Source organism: Thermobia domestica, chromosome 11 (assembly GCF_964235325.1).
Source record: "Thermobia domestica chromosome 11, izTheDome1.hap1.1, whole genome shotgun sequence".
NCBI lineage: Eukaryota > Metazoa > Arthropoda > Insecta > Zygentoma > Lepismatidae > Thermobia > Thermobia domestica.
Window position 1 is genome coordinate 219,109,264 of NC_137464.1, and position 21,118 is coordinate 219,130,381.

The following is a 21,118-nucleotide window of genomic DNA, read 5'->3' on the forward strand; positions in this document are numbered from 1 at the left end:
TTTCTTTTCATCCAGGATTTTGCTTTCATTAACTGTTGAAAATCTTCAGGAACGAATTTTCTCATAAAAATTCTTGAATGTTCGTTTGCATTACATTGCAGTTTTATTTTTTACTTCGTCATGGTCCCATAGTCCTAAACTTATAGCTAAATATTAAGTGATAAGAAAACCATGAAGAAGATCTATTGTTAGAAAATTCGTCCTTGAGAAAAGGCTTCAGTATTAAACAAAAGCGAAATATTGGATGAAGGGAAACAAATAACGCACAAGGTCAGTCCTTACTTATTTAATTACATTGTACAGTGATAGTAATAATATCTGTCGGTAACTTGGGAGTGAATTCGCGATTGGAGTAAAGTTTCTGTGGTACGGTACCGAAAGTTGTGCTGCAATTAGTTATCTCTTTCTGAAGTAAGTTATAATACGCGGGTAATTCTCTGCTGACAGAGACGCAAAATGACACCGTAGCTTTACTCATAAGAGCCATCAATACTTGGGGAAAAAATTCCAGAAGAGTCAACTTTTCCACAAAACTGAACTATTTGTTATTATTATTGTAATCTGAAGAAAGTACGCTAACACACTTAGAAATTTCAACAGTCACATCACTTTAGATTCTGATTTCTGCAAAAATTACTGTACTTCCAAGTTTTCGACTCTCGGCTGGAGCCTTGTTCACATAAGATAAAAGTACAGATACCCTCCGAGTTATGTAATACGCACTTGCGTCAATTCGCAGTTATGTAATGAATCTGGAGAATCACAACTACTAGCATGTATGAACATGTTTTCGGCTTTTACAAATAAAAATGATATCTTTCAATTTAATGTCCTACGATTATGCCCGTTAGGCTAAGGGAGATCATGATTAAAGCAAGTGAATGATGATGTGAGAATTGGTGGAATGAAAATGCGGGAGGAAAAGGTAGTATCTGGACAAAAATCACAGGCACGATGTTGTTCTCCACAAACTTACTTGGTCGGTCCGGCTTTTACGGTATGCAATGACATACATAATATATATTTTTCTGTATAAAAGAACAAGAGGATATTTTTCATACTTTTGCACCCTACTTACATCGTGATATATACAATGTTGTATATTTATATCATTTTATAAAATTTGTGCCCGTGCTCAGTGGGGTTGCTATTAAATGTAGAAAAAAGACCAAAAGACATTTAGATGTTTAACCACCGATGCTTTGTTTCGCTGGTAGAGCCTGGTTAAAATATCACGATGTGACATAAGTGTTTTAACAGCATTATTATTGTTTGGCATAGAGTTGTGGTAACATATGTGACTGACAACTGGGCGATCCGTTTTCAAATCCCATCACTGGTTCTTTACAGTTCAAAAAGGTATTTCGGGATAAATGTGAACAATGAAATAACGAAACAAATTGAGAATAATGGGCAGAAACAGAGAGAAACGCACTGGCATATCATGTACCATATAAATATCTCAACATACCAACATCAGGACTCGAAGCAAGCTCATATACGCTGAAGGTGAGACTCCTAACCGCTTAGTACGCCAGAAATCTACAAATGATTCAGGCTAAAATGCCCGTTTCTCGCACGGGGTGAACAGGTCTATATAAAATATTTGTTCCTGCCTTAGACTACACATTTCAGTGACAATGTAATTATAAAAGCCCATAAAATACTTTTATTTTTGGCATACACTTTGAACTTCGCTACCCCCTTAGGATGTGCCCATTAATGGATGTGACATGATAAAAAACCGTGAGGCAGTAACTATGTTACAAGATTTATTTCAAACGTGAGCGCTGTTTTCCGTGATGAGATCACAAACAACAGACAACGTTTACTACAACGTGGCGAAAAAATATAGAAACCGCACCCTCCCCTCCAACCTTAAAACCGGAATTTTGGAAAATACTGGGCCACATGTGCTCTTATTTGTAATGAGGAGTTTATATACAGATTTTCATCTTCCTAACTTGAAAGGCTTATAAAATACTCTATTTTTCGCGTTAGTTTTGAACTCCACACTCCTTTAGGATACGCCGTTTAATCAAGGTGGTGATTGAAACCTTGCTCGAGGTAGATACCGTGTTCCAAAATTCATTTAGAAGTTTTCAGCTATTTTCCCGTGATGCAATCACAAAAATAAGACACAATATTGCTTTCGGTGCTGGGGAGGGGAGATAGAGAATTTTTTTTTTTTTTCTTAAAATGGGAGTTTAAAAAATGCTGGGACGTGTCCGATTATTTTTAATGAGGATTTTATATGCCTAGTTTCATCTCCTTAGCTTCAAAGATTAATGTGGGATTTTATTCTGCGCAAAACAACTGAATCCTCTTTACCTCCTTTAGTATACCGGTACGTATTAAAAAATTATATATATTGTTATTCTTGCTCTCGTAAGAAAAGGTGCTCCAAACCTTACGTGTCTATATATTAATAGGGTCTGAATTTTCGGTGAATCACTTTATTCTTCCATGTAATCGTATATATTGTCCCCTTTTCAGGAGCGGAAATTTCGAAAACTCTGAAATAAGTATTTCTCATATTCTTGACTAAGAATTTATGAAAGAAATTTGACATTTCCAACTTAAGCGGATCTTCACATTAAAACGTTTCCTGAATAAATAATAATAATAAATGTTAACATTATAGAAATTGTCCCGCTACCCTCTTTGGAAACGAAATTTTCGTAGACGCTGAAGCAGGTATTTAATCCTTTTCTATTTAAGCGTTTACATGCCGATTTTCACATCTCGATCTCAAGCAGAGCTCTTTCGTGGCTAAGCGATTAGCGTACGCGTCTTTGGCGTGGGAGACCCGGGTTCGATTTCCGGCGGGAGCGCCTGTTTTTCGGATATCATGTTAGTCAGTAGGTCCACGTTTCATATAGCCTCGCTGCTGAAACGGACGCTAAACTAAAATCATTATCATCGAACTCAAGCAGATCCTCACAATGAGCACTTTCTCAATAAAGAAAGGGAAGTTTGAATATTATAGTAACCACTACCTTTTCCTTTCTAAGAAGCGGAAATTTCCAAAATACTGAAACATGTATCCTATTATTTATATTTAGGAGTTTATATACCGAATTTCATGTCTCAGCTTAAGCAAAACCCCACTTTTTTTTCCTTTTTGTGTGTGTGTGTGAATAAAGAAAAAATTCAATGGTATAGAAGTATCTTCTCTTTCCCTCTTACGTGGGAAATTTTCAGACCTGCTGAAATACGGATTCTCTTATTTTTAGTTAAAAGTATAATTTGAATTTCACACCACCAACTTAAGGGAATCCCCAGAATAAATAAAGGGAAATTTTCAATATTATAGAAATTGGTCCTTTCTTCCCCTTTAGAAGCAGAATTTTCAAAAACAGTGATACATGTGTTCCCATATGTATATAAGAACTTATAAACCGAATTTCACATTTCCAACTTAAACAAATACCCACATTCGAGATCTTGTGAATAAATCAGGGTTGGCAAAACCCATGGTTGTTATTGAAAAAACCAAAAAAACCTTGTTTTTTGGTTTAAAGCAGGTTTTTTTGGTTTAAATAATTTACTCTATGTATTTATATCACATATGGACAGAAATAAGTTTGTTTCACCTTGGTGTTATTATACAACAATCGGGTTACGCTGGAAGGGGTTACATAAGCTTAAAGCGAAATCCAAACCGCTTCTCGGCTTACATCCGAGAGAAATTTTCCTCTATTTGAACTCGAAACCAGGATTAACTGGCGATACGTCTGCCGACTCACTCACGAAGGACTTCTGATGAAAATAAATTGTACTGATCTTTACATACTTGTTAATATAATTGTCAAGGGCCATTTCACAGGACAAAAAAATAAACAGTTGCACAAGTGAAACCATTATACAGAATTACATATGGACAATTTCAAAATACTGCAGAGTGCAAAAGAACTAATTTAGTCCAATTTAGTTTACTACAACTTTTATTAGTCCAAGTTAAAGAAATGCAACGACTTAATTTGCATATCAGTAAGAAAAGTGAATAAAGATAGGAACTATTTAAATCCACTTTGGTTCTGACCCATTTATACATAAATAGATACCAAAGATACTTCTGATTTCAGTAAATGCCTCTGGTGGGGTTTTGTATGACCCTCTTCCCCCACTAAAAGTACGTCACTTCGACGTATTTTACCAACAGTAAACATTATTAAAACGAAACAATAGTTAGAATTTTTCTTTGATTGTAATTGCATAACAATAATAATAAACTACAAAGAAATCACAAAAGATCAAAAAAGAACAAAAGTTGCTTGTAGCATAACCTCTTTGAGTACTGAATGGGGAATTCGGTCTGAATATAATACGAATAATATATGGGAGTGAAACGTGATAACTCACAAATGTGTGTTCATCAAGATTTTACGAACTCTTATACTTTTACGAACATTTTTCGTTTTTTGGTTTAAACCAGTTGTTTTTTTTTTTTTTGAAAAAAAAAAAAACAGCTGGTTTAAACCAGCCAACCCTGCAATAAATTAACAGAAATTTCAGTATTATTGAAATTGCCCTCTTTCCTTCTTTAGGAGCGAAATTTTTGAAAACTCCGAAACACATATTCTTTTCCTTTTATTTAAGTATATAAACCTAGTTTCACATCTTGATTCATAGGCCAAATGTCATTCCCTTAAATGAGTAAAATGTCATCGTTTTCAAATTTAAAAAGACCATATCCTCACTAATCACCCCTAAAATTTATATATTAAACCAATGCTTAACACACAATATAAAAATAGTTTCGAAGATCTCAACTCGATTAACTGTTGTACAACAAATATGTTAATATAATCTCTTTTTTTAGAATAAATAAGTCAACAGTTGATGGATGTAAGTGTAGCCACTGTTTTAAATAAACTCTAATATTATTGTTTTAAAAAGGTTGAAGGCACGAGATTACCCATCTATATATAAAAATATTTAGTCATCAAATAAAATTGTAACAGCAGAATCTACTGTCCAGGTTTTAAGGAAAGCTTAGACAACCAACAAATAATCCTAATTCTGTAGATGATACTTATTTTCACTTCCTTGACAGATGGGATAAACACATCCTAAACACAAGGTAACTAAACAAGTTCTTGCCGTTTTTGACGTCCAATTCATCATGTTCTCTCAGAGAGGAAATGAAATGATACACGTACCTGCCAACCGACAGGGAGTTAGTTCGACCATTAACCTTCGATACTCGTAATACACGAGATATGACGTTGCGCACAGTGCTTCGACACTTCTATAGCTCGCCCAATGTTGAGTAGAAATGGAAGTGTCGAAGCAGCATGTTTGCGTGTGTTTGTTGTATAACTTTAAAGTGGGCCTGTTAGCTGCCGCATACGTCAGGCATTTGTGGACAAACGGGCCGCCAAGCATTGGTTCCAGAAATTCCGTTCGGGAAATGTGAGCCTTTCGGATAAACCTCGCAGTAGACGACCACATGTGTTGGATGACGAGGCTCTGAAAGCATTCTTCGAGGACAAAGTATAACGTATGAAGAACTTGCAGAAAGATTCCATGTTTCCACTGAAACAGTCAGATTGCACCTCGTGGGATAGGGAGGTCATATAAGTTAAGCAAGTGGGTACCACACATTTTCGGCAGCCAACAAAGAGCAACGAGTAACAGCCTATTTGTTCTTGCTTTCTCGGCACCTGAACACACCCATCTTTAATCGCTTGCTCACTGGTGACGAAAAGTGGGTCCTCTGTGACACTCCCAAACGTACCAGATATTAGTTGTCGCCACATGACCGTGTTCTTCACACGTCAAGACAACCTCTGCACCCATGAAAGGTTATGATATCTGAATGGTGGAATTGTCGGTAAGTGGTGCATTACGAGCTCCTTCCACCTGATCAGATCATCACTGCTGACCTTTACTCTTCAGCAGTTGCAAAGGGTGCTCCATGCATTGCGGCAGAAGGAGACAATATTGGTAAATCGCGAGGGTGTGCTGTTTTGCACGATAATTCTAGCCACATGTGGCAAAGAGGTCACGGGAGACCCTTCAGCAACTTGGCTGGGAGACAGTGCCATGTATCATATTCACCGAACCTTGCGCCAACAGATTACCATCTGCTTCCTTCCTCGTACCAATACGTCAACCACCATCTCCGACAACGACTTCTGTGGGAGATCCTTCGCAAATGAAGGAGATTTGCGGAACGCAGTCACGACTTTGCATCCACGACGTATTGTGAAGCTGCAAGAACATTGGCAAAAGGTGATGATACGAAGATTACTTCGAAACATAAAGGTACGTGTACCGTCCACAGTATTGCTCCTTGTTTATCACTGCTTTAGAACGGCAAGAACTTTTCCCAAGCCTGAATAAAAAATCTGACGTATCACAGTATCTAATATAACTTTAACTAATAGATAGTATTAGAAGGCTATCCTGGTGTACACCACATTTTACTTCTAATATGATGTCTGCTTTACTAAATTGTAACAATAATATTGTTATTATATGTACTCTCTATTACTTTCATATAATTAACTAGGATAGACCGTCTTCTTAAGGCCGATATTATCGTCCGTGAAGGATCGAATCAAATATTTTTTGGGTATTAACAAGAACTCCATATAAATTGTTTTCTTCTTACCTATTTCCAACATATTATCCAAAGCAAAGGAATTAATTAAGTTGCTGCTTCCTTAAGAACTCTTTTTGGGCCTCATGCAAATCTATAGCTAAATTTAATCTTTCCTCCAAAAGATCGGAGAGGATTCTACAGATTATCGAGGATGCCGTAATAGGTCTCCGATTGCACATTTTAAGTAACTCCTTACCAGGCTTTGGTATTAATGTTTTATTAATTCTTCATGAGCCTTGTACTTTCCTTACTGCCAATAACAAATTGTGGAACTTACGCAATAACAATATGATCCCTTTTTTATTTACATGTTCTGTTTTAAGTCCGCGTTAAGTCTTTTCATGTTCTTAAAGACGCTCTAACGAGTTACAGGAGAGTGTAACTTCTCTAAAACATCTTTATCTAACTTTTGTTCATAATTCTTAAATTCTAAGTTACAATAACCTTTATTTCCGCATAATTCTCTATAATATCTATGAATACCCTCCGGATTTAATCCTTGTATTTCCTTATCTAATTTTAGCATTGTATCCTTAAACAAGTAACTGGCTAATCTTTCCGGACTTTTATGAAACATCTTAAACATTGGCTTACTTATTCGTGTATTATATTTTTTGTTCGTATGATTTTCGGTTTCACAAGGAGCCATACAAATATCCTTTTGTTTCAGACCCAGTAGCTTCCTTAAATCTCCATTCCATTCATGTAAAAGATCCTCGGTGACGTTATCATTATTCGACACTAACAGAATGTCCGTTCTTTGCGCGGGGAGAATAGGTTTCAGTTTGGGTATAAAGGGCACCAAAATTGTCACCAATCAATTTAGGGCCCCCAAAAACTATGAATTCGACACTACTATTGGTCATTTTCAATTGTTTCTACATATCACCCCCCCTTACGAATACTAATAGGGGCTGAATTTGGATTTAAACGGCATCGGCAGTGTCACTGTTCGTCTCAGCGACTTTGAAAACTATGTATTCGACACTAATATCGGTCATTTGTGATCAAATTTATATATGTCTTCCTCTCCCCTAAGTTTCACCGTCAAAGTAAAATGATTAAAAAAAACATCCTAGGCCTCATCTATGTTGAAAATTTGATCGAGATCGGTCGTGTTTTTCAAGAGTTAAGTCACAAACATAGTCACTTTCATTTTTATTTACATAGAATATAGATAGATAGATTACCATAATAGCTCTATCTAAAGCTTTTAACCTTCGGTCATTATCATTAAGGGGTTTTGAATCACAATAATCTACGATTTGCATTGCAAACTTATACCTTCCCTTTCCATTATTTTCGTGCTGTAAAATCTCGTTAACCACCTTTCTTAATGGTTGAGCACTAATGACACTTAAATTATTTTTGACATTCCTAATCATTATTCGTAATGCATTCATTTCATTACTACATTCCATAGTATTTGTGAACCTAATCTAAACTTCTTATAACAAATGTCATCTAAAGTTTTATCTGAAAAATAACTATATAATTTTGTTTATATTTGATTTACCTGTATTTTCAACAGCTTCTTTTGTAATATTTTTCTTCTTTCCACTCTTGAGATTCCGAATTAAGCGAATCCTCACATTGAACACTTTCTCAATAAAGAAAGAGAAATTTGGATCAAAATTTTCGGGAACTTTGACATCTTTGTTTCTTTATTTGTATATAGGACTTTATATACAGAATTTTTCATCTCCAGCGTAATTGAATCTTTACATACGACACTTTTTGAATAAATAAAGGGAAATTTCAATATTTCATAAATTTGTCCTTTTCTCCCATAGCAGCGAAATTTTCGAAAACGCCGAAACGGGTATTTTCTTATTTTGTATGTATGAGCGTATATACCGAATTTAAAATCTTCAACTTAAGTGAATCTTCACACTAGACACTTTCTCACTAAAGAAAGAGAATATAGGAATTACTCAACTCCTTTCCCCTTAGAAGCGAAAGTTTTGAAAACGCGAAAACATGTATTCCTTTATTTTGATTCAAGAATTTATACATTTGCAACTTAAGCAAATTCTCACATTCGGCACTTTGTGAATAAATAAAAGGAAATTTCAGTCACATTCCCTGCACTGTCAGAAACGCTGAAATACGAGGGTAATTCGAAAAAAAAAAAAAAAAACCTCCGTTCGCACATGAGCGAGAAATGACTGGGAAAAGTGACGTCAGTCTTGTAGCACTGTGTGCAGTAGTTCAGTAGACAGTGAGCAGAGGAAGAAGAAGGTTGTGTTGCAGTTCACTCATCCGCTATAACAATTGCAAATGAATTCTGCAATAGGAAAACCCACCAAATGCGAAGTGCGTGCGATAATCAATTTCTGAGTGCGAATAAACGCTCGGCAGCTGCGATTCATCTTCGGGGCATGCTGACTTCCGGTGTCGTGTTGGATCACGATAATACTCGCCCGCATACCGCTGGACATACTCAAAAACTTCTGAAGCAGTTCCCTGGGATGTTATTGATCATCCACCCTATAGCCCAGATCTGGCACCAAGCGACTACGACCTCTTCAGCCACACAGCCGCTTCGACAGTGACAATGCGCTTCACAATGCTTTAGCTGGTGACTTCATTACCAGGCGGGAGGAGGTTTTTAAAGAAGGAATTTCAAACCTTGTAAAACATTATGACATGTGCCTCAATTTGAATAGTGAATATGTTGAAAATAATGTAACGTTTTGCTTTCCTAATGTGTATAGTAAAAACTTTATATCTGGGAGTGTATGTCATTGATAACCAGTCGGTGGTTATTTTTTAAATTGTCCTCGTACATATTTCCTTATTTTAATTAAAGTATATGTACCAATTATCAGTTCTCCAACTTTAGTAGTTCATCACATTGGGGATTTTCTTGTTAAACAGAGCTAAATTTAAGTATTTTGTAAATGTCCCTCCTTCTCTCATTTGAAGTAGAATTTTGAAAATGCTGTAACACTGTTTTCTTATTTTTATACATTTAGAAGAATTCATTTGCCGAGTTTCATCTCCCTTGCGCCAGAGATTCGTGTCACAAACTATTCTTGGGGGAAATTTCGAACTTTCCTTTGTCCACTTTAGAATCGGTATTTCCAAAAATTCTTACTTTCGTGACAAAAGGAGTACTCTCTCCAAAATTTCACGCTTCTGTCTATATTAGTATGGCCTGGGACGATGGTGAGTTACCCACTTTATATATATATATATATATATATATATATATATATATATATTTCTTGCTTGTGTTTTTGACAAAACATTTACATTGTATGTCAGTGTTTATTTTATTTTTATTTTTTATTTATTTATTTATTTATTTTACAAAATTTGTTGTAATTTGATGAGTGGATAAAGGTGCGCAGTGATAAGCAGGTACAGGCTTCTGTTACGCTAAGCAGGTCATTCTTCAAGTATTTTTTTTTTAGAGCAAGATGTAACAAGGTGTTTTATAATAATTTTTTTCCTAGAGCTAAATTTGTATATGAGTTACTGATTTTTATATGAGTAAAATAGGTACTGAAGTTTAAAGAGCGAAAAGATACGACTGGATCAGGTAGAATCCGGGTATCCGGCATGCCGATTTGTACATGTTAGCTAGTTTCTAAATTAAAAATTTGTTTTTTTCTTTATACGTGCCGAAATAAAGACAACAACCGATTTTTACAAATATATAATTCTCAGTAGGGAAAGTAGAATGAAATTTAAAGATTGTAATGGTATCCCATTTGAATCATTTGACCTTAAGAATGTAAGTGTGTGGGCCAGCGCCCTTTTAGTTGGCTGATGATGGCTTCATGTCCTTGAAAGCACTCGGCTATTGCCAAGTCATGTCAATGAGCGAAAGATGTACAGCCGTAATTGATTAAAGAAGTTCAGGGGTATACGCTTAGTTGCATTAACTCCATTAACTCCACGTGCTTCTAGTTCAAGTAATGGCGGAAGTATAACTCACTCACTTGGCAGTTTGGAGACCAGGGCTCATGATGCGCCCAGTCGCACATTTTCGCTCTTTGAACCATTATATCTTTATCTACGGTGAATTAGTTCTTAAACCACACGGATTGTTGATCTTCTGAACATACAAAAATATGAAGATACAGAACATACGTATTTCTGATTTCGGTTTTATTCGAACATCACTTAATAAAGAAATCTGAAGTTGCTGTAATTTACCAATTAAGAAAATAAACATTTAGATTTTATTCGTTATTTTTATGTTATTTATTTATTTATTTATTGAAAAAAAAATCAACTACAAGTGATAAAGAAAATGAACAGAATTTGTTTATGAAAAAAAGAATTTCAAGCTTGTGTACTATTATGTATGCCAGAAGATAACCAAATTGACAGCAAATAGACATTTAACATTATAAGACCAGCAGAAAAATGACACTTTCTTTTTCTGGCTACAAATACCTTTCACACAAGCATAAAGATGTGGATGCATGTGAATCATTAGTAAACCTTGAGAACAAATAAGAAAGTTGACTTATGATAAATTGCCTGTATGTAGTGAAGAGGATCTCAAACAAATGCAGATGTACTTTAATTTTACGTAAATAATTGTGGCTGGTATATAACTATGTGCTAGAACTTGCTTTGTTTGTTGAAGTTTAGCATCTTTTTCAGCACGAAGGCTATGTGAGGCGTGGGGTTACAGCTTAATCCGAACTAACCTAATTTGTTCAGTTGTCTCCTACCAGAAGTCAAACCCAGGACCCCCATGGACCAAAGGCGCGAATGCTAGCGACTACGAGGGTGGTTCAGTCATTATTGTCCCTTTCCTATAAGCAATATTATTTTTCCAAAAAGTCTCCTTTCATAGTAATGCACTTCTTCCACCTATGATGTAAAGCCCTATGTCAGCTTTAAAGAAAGTCTCTGGCTGAGCCGTAAGCCTTCCTCCACAGCTTCAATAACAGTTGGATTTGAGTGAAACTTCTTCCCCTTGAGGTGCTCCTTCAACTTTGGGAACAAATGACAGTCACCAGGGGTGAAGTCGGGTGAGTAGGGAGTATGTTCCAAGACATCAAAACCAGCAGCATGGATTGCGGCACCAGTAAGATGGCTTGTGTGGCCCGGAGCATTATCTTGGTGGAACAGCACTGTTCGCTGCAATATCCCGCGCCGTTTTTCCTTGATTGCTTCGCGTAACTTCGGGATTAGGGCTGCATAATAGGCCCCCGTGATAGTGTGTCCAACCTCCAGGTAGTCAATAAGGAGCACCCTTCGCATTCTAAAAAATTGTGGCCGTAACCTTACGTGCTGATGCCTGCACCTTGAACTTGCCTGGCGAAGGCGAACTACCGTGCCGCCACTCCATGCTCTGTCGTTTGGACTCGGGATCATAGTGGTAGAGCCACGTCTCATCCACTGTCACAAATCTAACAAAGAACTGTTTCAGGTCTGCCCCCATAACCTCCAAACTAGCCTTTGAACATCGAACTCTGTCTTTCTGATGTACACGAGATAACATTTTGGGTACTCATCGCGCTGACACCTTTCTGAATCCCAACTGTTCATGCACAATGGTTTTCACTGAGCCTACAGAAATGTGCATGATGTCTGATAACTATTGCACCGTGATTCGTCTGTCTGCTATAATCGTATCATGAACATCAATGTTTTCTGGGGTGCATGCCGTTGTTGAAGGACCAGCACCAGGGGCCTGTTGACAGCTTTCCCTACCGCAACGGAAGTCGCGGCACCAGTTCTTTACCACCTGGTAGGAAGGAAACCCATCACCCAACACAGTGATCATCAGTGATTTATTTGTGGATTTTGTAGAAGAGGGGGAAGGGGGATATTTATGCAAGATTGTATTCTGTATAACAGAACAACTTTAAAGTCGGGTTGGGAGAACGTTATTTTTAAACCTACCTACTTTGAAATTATGGTAGTAGTTTGACAGGCCAAAAGTTCATTTTTTTTTCCATTTTTATAAAAACAATTTTATGATGAATACGGGTAGGTACGTCAGATAAGATATGGCTAAGTAGATTAAATTACATGCGTTACTTACCTTTTTACTTTTCCTCCTACTGCTGAGGACAAGTGTGTGCAACATCCAGTAAAAGCCCTATAGTTATATTGCAACCTGCACAACTTATCATAACAAGTATCACACTTTTACGTAGAACGGTTTTGTTATGACAAGTAATTTTTTAATCCGTTCTAATTTGGTCTTTGAAGAACAAATTCCTCGCCCGAACAATAAATACAACAAAAGGTAAGAATTTACTTTAGAAAGAACAGTGATTAGGAAGAACAGATACATACACTTGAACCTAATTTTATTAAATAAAAGGGAAAAGAAGGTACTAAATGTCATTCCTCATATCATAAATAAATTTTAGTACCATTTTGCCCTTTGTACTAAATAAAATTAGATTCAGGGGTGTGTGCACCTATACACTGTTCTGCTGAAAGTAAACTTCTGGTCAACAATACATACTGGTATTAAAACGAATCCAGAATTGAACAAAGACTGTAATCTGGTCTGTGAAGAATCGTGAGTATGTATTAAAGAAATACTAATATGGTGCTACCTAGGAAAAGACTTTACCTTTTCTTACAGTTTTACTCTGGAAACTGAAACAGTCCTTGTATAATATTTACAGTTTTTACACCAAAATTACAAGGAAGGATTGACTGCCGATTTCACCTTGGGTTAAGCTGAAGCATGACTTACGGCATGTTATTTAACACTGTCTTTAGAAATTAACAATACTTTCGCAACGTACCTCACTTTAAATAGTGAAGCAATGGAAGGTTGGTTTACATCGGATAACGTCTCTTTCCAAGTTGGTTTGTCGACAGCAGCATGATGTCCACTTTTCATCCAGCTGATGGCATATTTTTCAGCATTGAAAGAAGTAATTTCTGGTCCATTAACGTTTATGAAAAGAAGAGATTCGAGGGTTTTTACAGATAAACGGTCTCTAGCGTGAATATGCTGTAAGTTTAAGCTGCAAATGCCTCTCTCACACTGTGCAGAAGAAATTGGAAGAATACTGAATCGTATGTTAAGATTTTGTAGATTTGGTCCAATATTAGAAGGTTTCTTCTTAACTCTCGGAAATTTTATTTATTTTTTTATTTTATTTATTTATTTATTTATTTATTTATTTATAACATTCTTGCAGACAATTCTTCTGACCAATTGGATTGTAGCAAACCCTCGACCCCACTGAACATTTCGTTAGGAAAGCGACACCGTATGTTTTCTGCTAGACCCGGATTGCAATCTTATATTCTGGTATTTTCCAAGAGAACTGTCTAAGGATTTTGCAAGTGGGATTCCACAAAACTTACCAGTTTGTTTAAACTGACGTTGTAATTCTTCCATAGACATACCGGACCTTATACAGAGTCGTTCTGGCGCGTGATTAGTATCATACTAAAGAGTTCGAGTAACATGTTTCCTGCAGTAGTTAGGGTTTAGTCTTTTTCTTTCAACGCTTCCGGAATACTTAAAGGGTTTAGTCTTTTTCTTTCAACGCTTCCGGAATACTTAAAGTTAGTTTCAATTTTGGTTATTGCTTTAGCATGTTTCTACAAGAGATGCTGACCTTTCTTGTAGAAACAGGCTAAGGACGTGGAGAGGTTTCAGCACATCTCGGATCATGGACATTTCATGAACAAAATTCCACTTAGTGAGTTGTACGTATAGGTCCGAAAATATTGCATGTTGGTGAAAGTTTCTCTGCAAATTTGTACTTAAGCTTCTCGAAAGTGTTCCACTAACGTAGGATTGGACTTCCACAATGCTTCTACTGAACGGCCTAACTACAATATATCAAAACTTTAATAATATTGTAGAAGCGAATACCTAGCTCTTCTGATATTAATTCGATTTCTTGACTGTTCTTCGAGGACATTAAGTAAACACCCTATAATCGCTTTACAAGGTTTTGAAGATGAACGATATCTGAAATCGTATTAACAGTGTTGTGAACAACCAGTTCCAGCTTATGACTCATGCAGTGAAAGACGAATAAATTGGTGTCTAATTCTCACTGCAGTAAAGACACATGATTGAAAACGTAGATTTTTATTACTGTGTTACTCAGATTAAGAATGATAAACAGTGGTACCAGCTGCAAGATTGTTTCCTCGGGAAGCAACTCTATAAACAAGACCAACATAGCTCGCCACAATAAGCATACTGAAAAAATAAAGAATTGCTACCAGTGGCGTATTTAAGGGGGTCGCTATCGGGCTCAAGCCCCTCCCGAAATAATTCCATTACTTTTTTCGCATTATACGTATAACACAAATAGTACTTCTTACTGGTTCCCAAGCCCCCCTCCCCTCGAAACAAGATCCTAAATACGTCACTTTGCTACTAATATGTGAAGTTGAATTATTGTACTTTAAAACAAATTGTGTAACCTAAGAAGGGGCGAAAATATCTTCTCAGGCTGGGAAGACTGAATTAAATCTAGAAATAGGGAAGTCAAAACTTAGAAGGGCTACCCTGGCTACAAATAAATACCTGATCATGTCCTCATGAATCTGCTTTGGGCTTAACCAGAGTGGATTGATTTAAATCAGTCTGATTTAAATCGAATTCCGAAATAAATTAATTTAAAGTGAAAATAAGTAAAATCCCGTTTCTGTTTTATTATTTCGATTATGGAAATTAATAATCATAATACAATGAGACTCAAATATACAGTATAGTATGAAAACAAATGTCATGCAGAGGATGATTAGGGAAAATCCCGTTTTGAACAGGTAACGGAGCAATCCTGCTTTCTTCTTTTCGTAACATTGGGTTTGGGTTTTAAGATCGTTAACTATTAGAACGGGGAAATCACTATCTACATTTGAGACGAAAATTCTTTTTTGTGCGTCTCTGTTTGTTCCTAGATAATAGGGTGTATTTAGAGAGGTCCTATCTCCTCTCCATTTTTGTTTTTTGTTTTATAACTTTAGGCGAAATTTATGTATTTCATGCTGCAAGCTAGTTCTGAGTTTTTAAAAATAGGCCCCTGCCAAATATAAGTAACTTTTGTGAAAAAAGTCATTTTGATAAACGTTGCTGTACTTTTTCCTTAATGCTTAACCTTTTAAATTATATAATTAAATTATTATATTTAAATTATATTATATTTTTAGGTGATAGGGTAGAATCTTCATTATTCGATTAAAAAAGTACCAATAAGGCTTTTTACTTAGTTTTCTTCAAGACTGGAGGCATTCTAGAACACGTTACATATGCTTTCACGCCTTTCTGCGTTGAGGCATAGTGTGTGATGACGTCATAAATTTAAAAAGATGATATTTTTGTTATGCTATTATTATTTGGCGGGTAATATTTTGCATTCAGAAGACTGAAATTTTGCACACGCCTTCAGTGCACCCCTTAATAATTTTCAGATGTTTTCAGATCTCTATGTGGAAGCAGCGGGGTCCAGAGGGGCAAAAATGTTTTTAAAAAAATATATTTTTAACAAAAACATAGCTTTTTTCGTGATTTTCCCGCCTCAGATGGAGACATATGAATGGTACCGTTTCAAAGGCTGTTCTATTCTGAAGAAAATAATGTACGTACTATGCTCCTAGGACAAATAGGGATGTCTCAGGAAACTGTTATCTGAGATCCTGTTTTATACGGGAATCTGGGGTATTTGGGGAATATTATTTTTCGCGGGCTTACTTTTGCAACTACAATATTGAAATTTTGCATATTTACTCAGTGCACCCCTCAGTATTGTTCAGATTTGTTTCAGATCTCTTCCTTAAAACAGGGGGAGGGATCCACAGAGGTAAATAAAAAAAAAAAAAGATATTTTTAACAGAAAATCCCTTTTTTCGTGATTTACCCGCCTCAGATACATGATGGAGACATTTGAAGGGTACCGTTTGAAAATTTGTTTTATTCTGAAGAGAATAATGTACAAATCATGATCCTAGGATAAATAGGTCTGAGGAAATTTTTATATTACATCCGAGTCATCGCGGGAATGTTCTTAACTCATTGTTAAATAATTTCCTCACCCTTACTACTCAAGATAGAAGCTTGAAATTTTGTACACACACTTAGTACAACCCTTAGTATTTACCAGTTGATTTTGAAATCTGTGCGTTAACACAGGGGAATTCAGAGGGCATCAAAATTTTTAAAAAAGTAAAAAAGAAAAAAAACGATTACTCTCAAAATTTCCCGCTTTAGGGACATGATAGGGAAATGTGAATGTTACCGTTTCAAAAGCTGTTCTATTCTGAAGAGAGTGATGTAACATGATCCTAGGATAAATAGAGATGATGCTGTAGCTGCTTGACTGAAAGTCTTTATAATTTACGTTTAAAAAGAGCCATAATTTAAAAGGGTTAAGAAACATTGTTTGGGATTGATATAGGTTAACGATTGGGGATAATTCAAAATTCAACCCCAATACTTTCACTTAAATGGCATAATTAGCATTTAATAGTAATTCCTAATGTTTTTTCTTCAGTTCGCGACTTGCATTATACGAGGAGAAAGATTTGATTTAAATAAAAAAAATCAACAAAAATTATTTTTAAAAAAATCATGATTTTTTTCCACCCTGGGCTTAACCCCTTTTTCTGGAGGTACTTGATGACAGCTCGTTGTTCGGTTTTCTCCATTTTTCAAGGTAGGTGCCACCTCTCCCACCTGAAACGACAATATATATATATATAGCAGCTATGATTCTGAAATTTAGCGTATAGGCATCTAAGACATTAGGCTACAATATCTCCCATCTTCCATCCCAGCTTAAATATTTTAAACATGCCGGGGACAATAATTATTGAACCTCCCTCGTATTCTAGCGAGGAGGGCTGGATTTTTTTAAATGACAAATCCTGTAGCATGTAACGTAATCTTTAAACCTTTTTTTTTTTTTAAATATGTTGCTGTCTTAAGAAAACGAGAGAAAAAAATATTTAAAAAGAACTATAATCGCATTGGGCACAGCTATTAGAAAGTTAATAAGTACAATGAAATAATTAAAATATATTTTCTTAACTGTAGTAATTCTTGTAGTTAATTTTTTTTTCCTTTTTAAATTCCAGAGTCACGAATCACCATGCCTCCAGCGGATTTAGCGTGTTCTGTGTGTTCCACAAGCGTGGAAACTGTAGGATGTTTGCATTACCATCAGATGTGTCACCATACGACGGAAGAACTGTCATTAGCATTGATCACGGTGAAAGGTCTTTCGTTGGTAATAGGTGATGATATGGACTGTGAGAGTATGCTGCTTCGAAATGGTTTGGCCAAATATCCACAGTTTCTACAGAACATGGTAAATTGCAAGGAAGAAAATGGTGGTAGTGATCAGGAGAATCGTGCTTCGCAGCTGCAGGGCTCAATTAAAACACTGGATGGCAAAACCGTTGATACTCCTTGTATTGAAATAGGAAAGAATCGTAGGAAAAAGTGTGCCGATAGTACAACTGCAGCTGAAAATAATGCTAAAGACAGTAAGGGTAGTGAGCGTTGTGATACTTCTGAAAGGGAAGGTGGAAGTAGTGATACTTCTGTTAAAACTAATAGTGAAAAAAAAAACAAGTTTAATGGGAAACTTTTGAATAATGGTAAGAAAAAAATTAAGAAAAAGAGAGTTCATACGGTGCCGTATAGTAGGGACAAAAAATGTGGTCAAAAGGAATCTTTCGTTCATAACCTTTTGATGACGTGTTCGAGTGAGGAATTTGAAATGTCAGGTAAAGAAGATAATGATAAAAACTTAAAGGTTGCTGATTCTGTAGGGAACACCGGTCACCGTGATTCCTTGAGTATAAAGAAGGAAGGTTGTGATGAAAATAATGTCTCTAGTACAAGCAATGAAGTAAATGTTTCAGATAATAATGAAAGTAAGTCACCATCAAAGAAAATCGCAAATAAAGATTTTAAAAATGGAACCAGTTGTCTTGAGTTCGCATGTGAGGAAATAGCGATGCTTCAAGATGGCACTGAACTTGAAATAGAGATAATTAATGTTCCATCATTAGATGGTATTATTAATTTTCCTGATGCCGAGAAAGAAACTATATCCTCCACTGCAGCAGAACAAAATAATAAGAATGATAATAATAAAGATAACGAAAATGTGTTGTCAGTGCCTGAAAAAAGTTGTGAAACTCCGAATGCGATTACTAGTAAGGAAACGAAAGAAGACGAGGAAACACCGGATTCTGCTGTAACCTCATCATCCATTGAAGGTGTTCTGTCTCCAGCGAATAGCGCCCACTCAGAAAATCGTATCGAAGCTATTATTATGCCAAATATATTAAAACTTTGGGAGAAAAAGACAAACAAATCGAACAGCAGTAATTTTGTACTACCGTCTCCAGTTACAAGTCATCATAAAGATAGTATAGTCTATGATTATAGTGCTCAAATAAAAGAAGAAATAGATTCGGATCTAGAAGATACAATAGAGATTGAGGAATTAGATTTTGATGAATGTCTGATTCCAAGAGTTGAGTTATCTCAGGATGAGAACAAAGATGCCTGTTGTGAAACCAGTCCCTTGGTTTCTTCAGAGAAAGAAGTGCAAGCAGAAGCCTCTGTTGGTAAGGCAGATTCAGGAATTCAGACAGACACGAACGGTGATTCTAAAGGAAAGTCAACTATGAAATTAAGAGCAAAACGCTCAGATTTGTTTGCTTATCATTTTGCAAATGCTGGTGGTGTGGTACCTAAAAAGACTAATAAACGGAAACGAAGAACGAAAAGGAGAGAGATAGTGAAACCAAATAGCACAAACTCGACTGGTAGAAGAGCATCAAGATATTTAACAAGTGGATCTCCATCCTCAAAGTTACATAACTTAATTCTAGACACCACAAGGAAGAAAGGAAATCAAAGCTCTAACAACTTGAAACGAAAGCAAGGGGGTGGTTTCTTTTATCAGTCAGGTGTTGATAGTAATAATGACAGTGCTAAAACTCCAGGATTTAGAGCATTGCAGCATAGTCTGTTTGGTCTCCATGGAATAAATGTGAGTAACGATAGACGATTTTTCTGTGATGTTTGTGGTAACGGTTATAAGAAGAAATCCCATCTCGAGCGCCACCTTCGAGTACATACAGGAGAGCGTCCGTATGCGTGCGATTTTTGTGGGAAACGATTTGCTGTGCGGTCGGTCCTCAAACAACATATTCGCATCCACACAGGGGAGAAACCATATTCGTGTAGTATCTGTTTCCAACGGTTTCCACAGAAAAGTGGCCTGATGACTCATATGATGTTGCACACGGGCAAGCCATTCAAATGTGATCAATGCGAAAAAGCGTTCGTATCCAATCACAAGTTGTTAAACCACTTACGAAACCATGAAGGTTCTAGACCGTATGTTTGTAAAATTTGCTCAACAAGTTTTATTACTGAGGGGGCTCTTGAAGAACACGCAAAAATACATAACAAGGTAAAGACATTTGCGTGTCAAATGTGCAGTGCAACTTTTTTCCATGAGGTGTATCTTAAAGTGCATTTAGATGAGCATTTAGAAAAGCTACTTCTTGTTGAGCAAATTTTAAACGAACAGGGAGCCACTGATAAAGTTCTGACAGATGATAAAGTACTGACGGAACCAGAGTTATCTGAATTACTTCCAAATGTTGCAGAAGACATTTGATTCATTCAATTACAAAGAAATGCAATTCTGAAATAGCGATTAGACTCTATTTTGTTGTACAATTCATTTATTGTTTTTATACATTTTTCTTGATCATGACTTTCTAATGAGTTCTCAATGAATGTGTGTCGGATGAATATATTGATCCTTTGAAATTAGAGAAACGCTGTAAAAGGTATTATTTGTATATTATTAGAAGATTTTGATCTCATGAAGATGATGATAATTTACAATTTGTTTTTCTAGAAACAGAATTCGTGATATTTTCTTTTTGATGTGTATTATTGAACTCACTTATTTAGAAAAGCGGATTCAAATGAATTATTCTTTTTGTATTATTAGGACGAATTATTGTTTATAATTGACGTAAAAAGTTAATGCATATGATATGTAATTATTATTACTTTATAAATAAGTTATTGTCAATATTTGATGAAGTTTGGAATCATTCTAATAAGATAATGGAAATATTTTTTTTTAAATATCTTATAATGCCTCGAAACAAATACAAGTTATGACTGTGAAGCAGACATGAATTCAGATTATATTGAGGTTCTAAAATTATTGTGTGTGCTTATTTAAAAATGAGGGTGATTACCAAAGTGTCAATTGAGTTTCCGTTTAGTGTATACGGAAATAGCGTTGTATCTGATGAGATGTCAATAAAAGATCTTGTAATATTGTTTTCTTTTATTTGTGTTCGTTTTATGAGACTGTCTTTTAACTAATTTCTGATAACTACTTTAACTATATATCTGTGATGTATTGCTTACTACAAGTATGCAGTTTGAAAAAAAAAAAAAAAAAGACTGTCTATTAATAAATTGATTAATTTACTGAATTATTATAATTTTGCCTTGCTTTTAGAATCCATTTTTATTTTGTGTGGATATGT

At 35.7% G+C, this 21,118-nt stretch overlaps 1 protein-coding gene across 1 annotated transcript; it reads left to right on the plus strand.

The window, feature by feature from the left end:
- Positions 1 to 251: 251 nt before the first annotated feature.
- On the plus strand, positions 252 to 20,903 carry LOC145664747 (uncharacterized). The gene is made up of 2 exons (XM_081731643.1): positions 252 to 270; positions 17,654 to 20,903. The coding sequence occupies exon 2, from the start codon at positions 17,668 to 17,670 to the stop codon at positions 20,221 to 20,223; it is 2,556 nt and encodes an 851-aa protein (XP_081587769.1). The 5' UTR covers positions 252 to 270; positions 17,654 to 17,667; the 3' UTR covers positions 20,224 to 20,903.
- Positions 20,904 to 21,118: the final 215 nt, after the last annotated feature.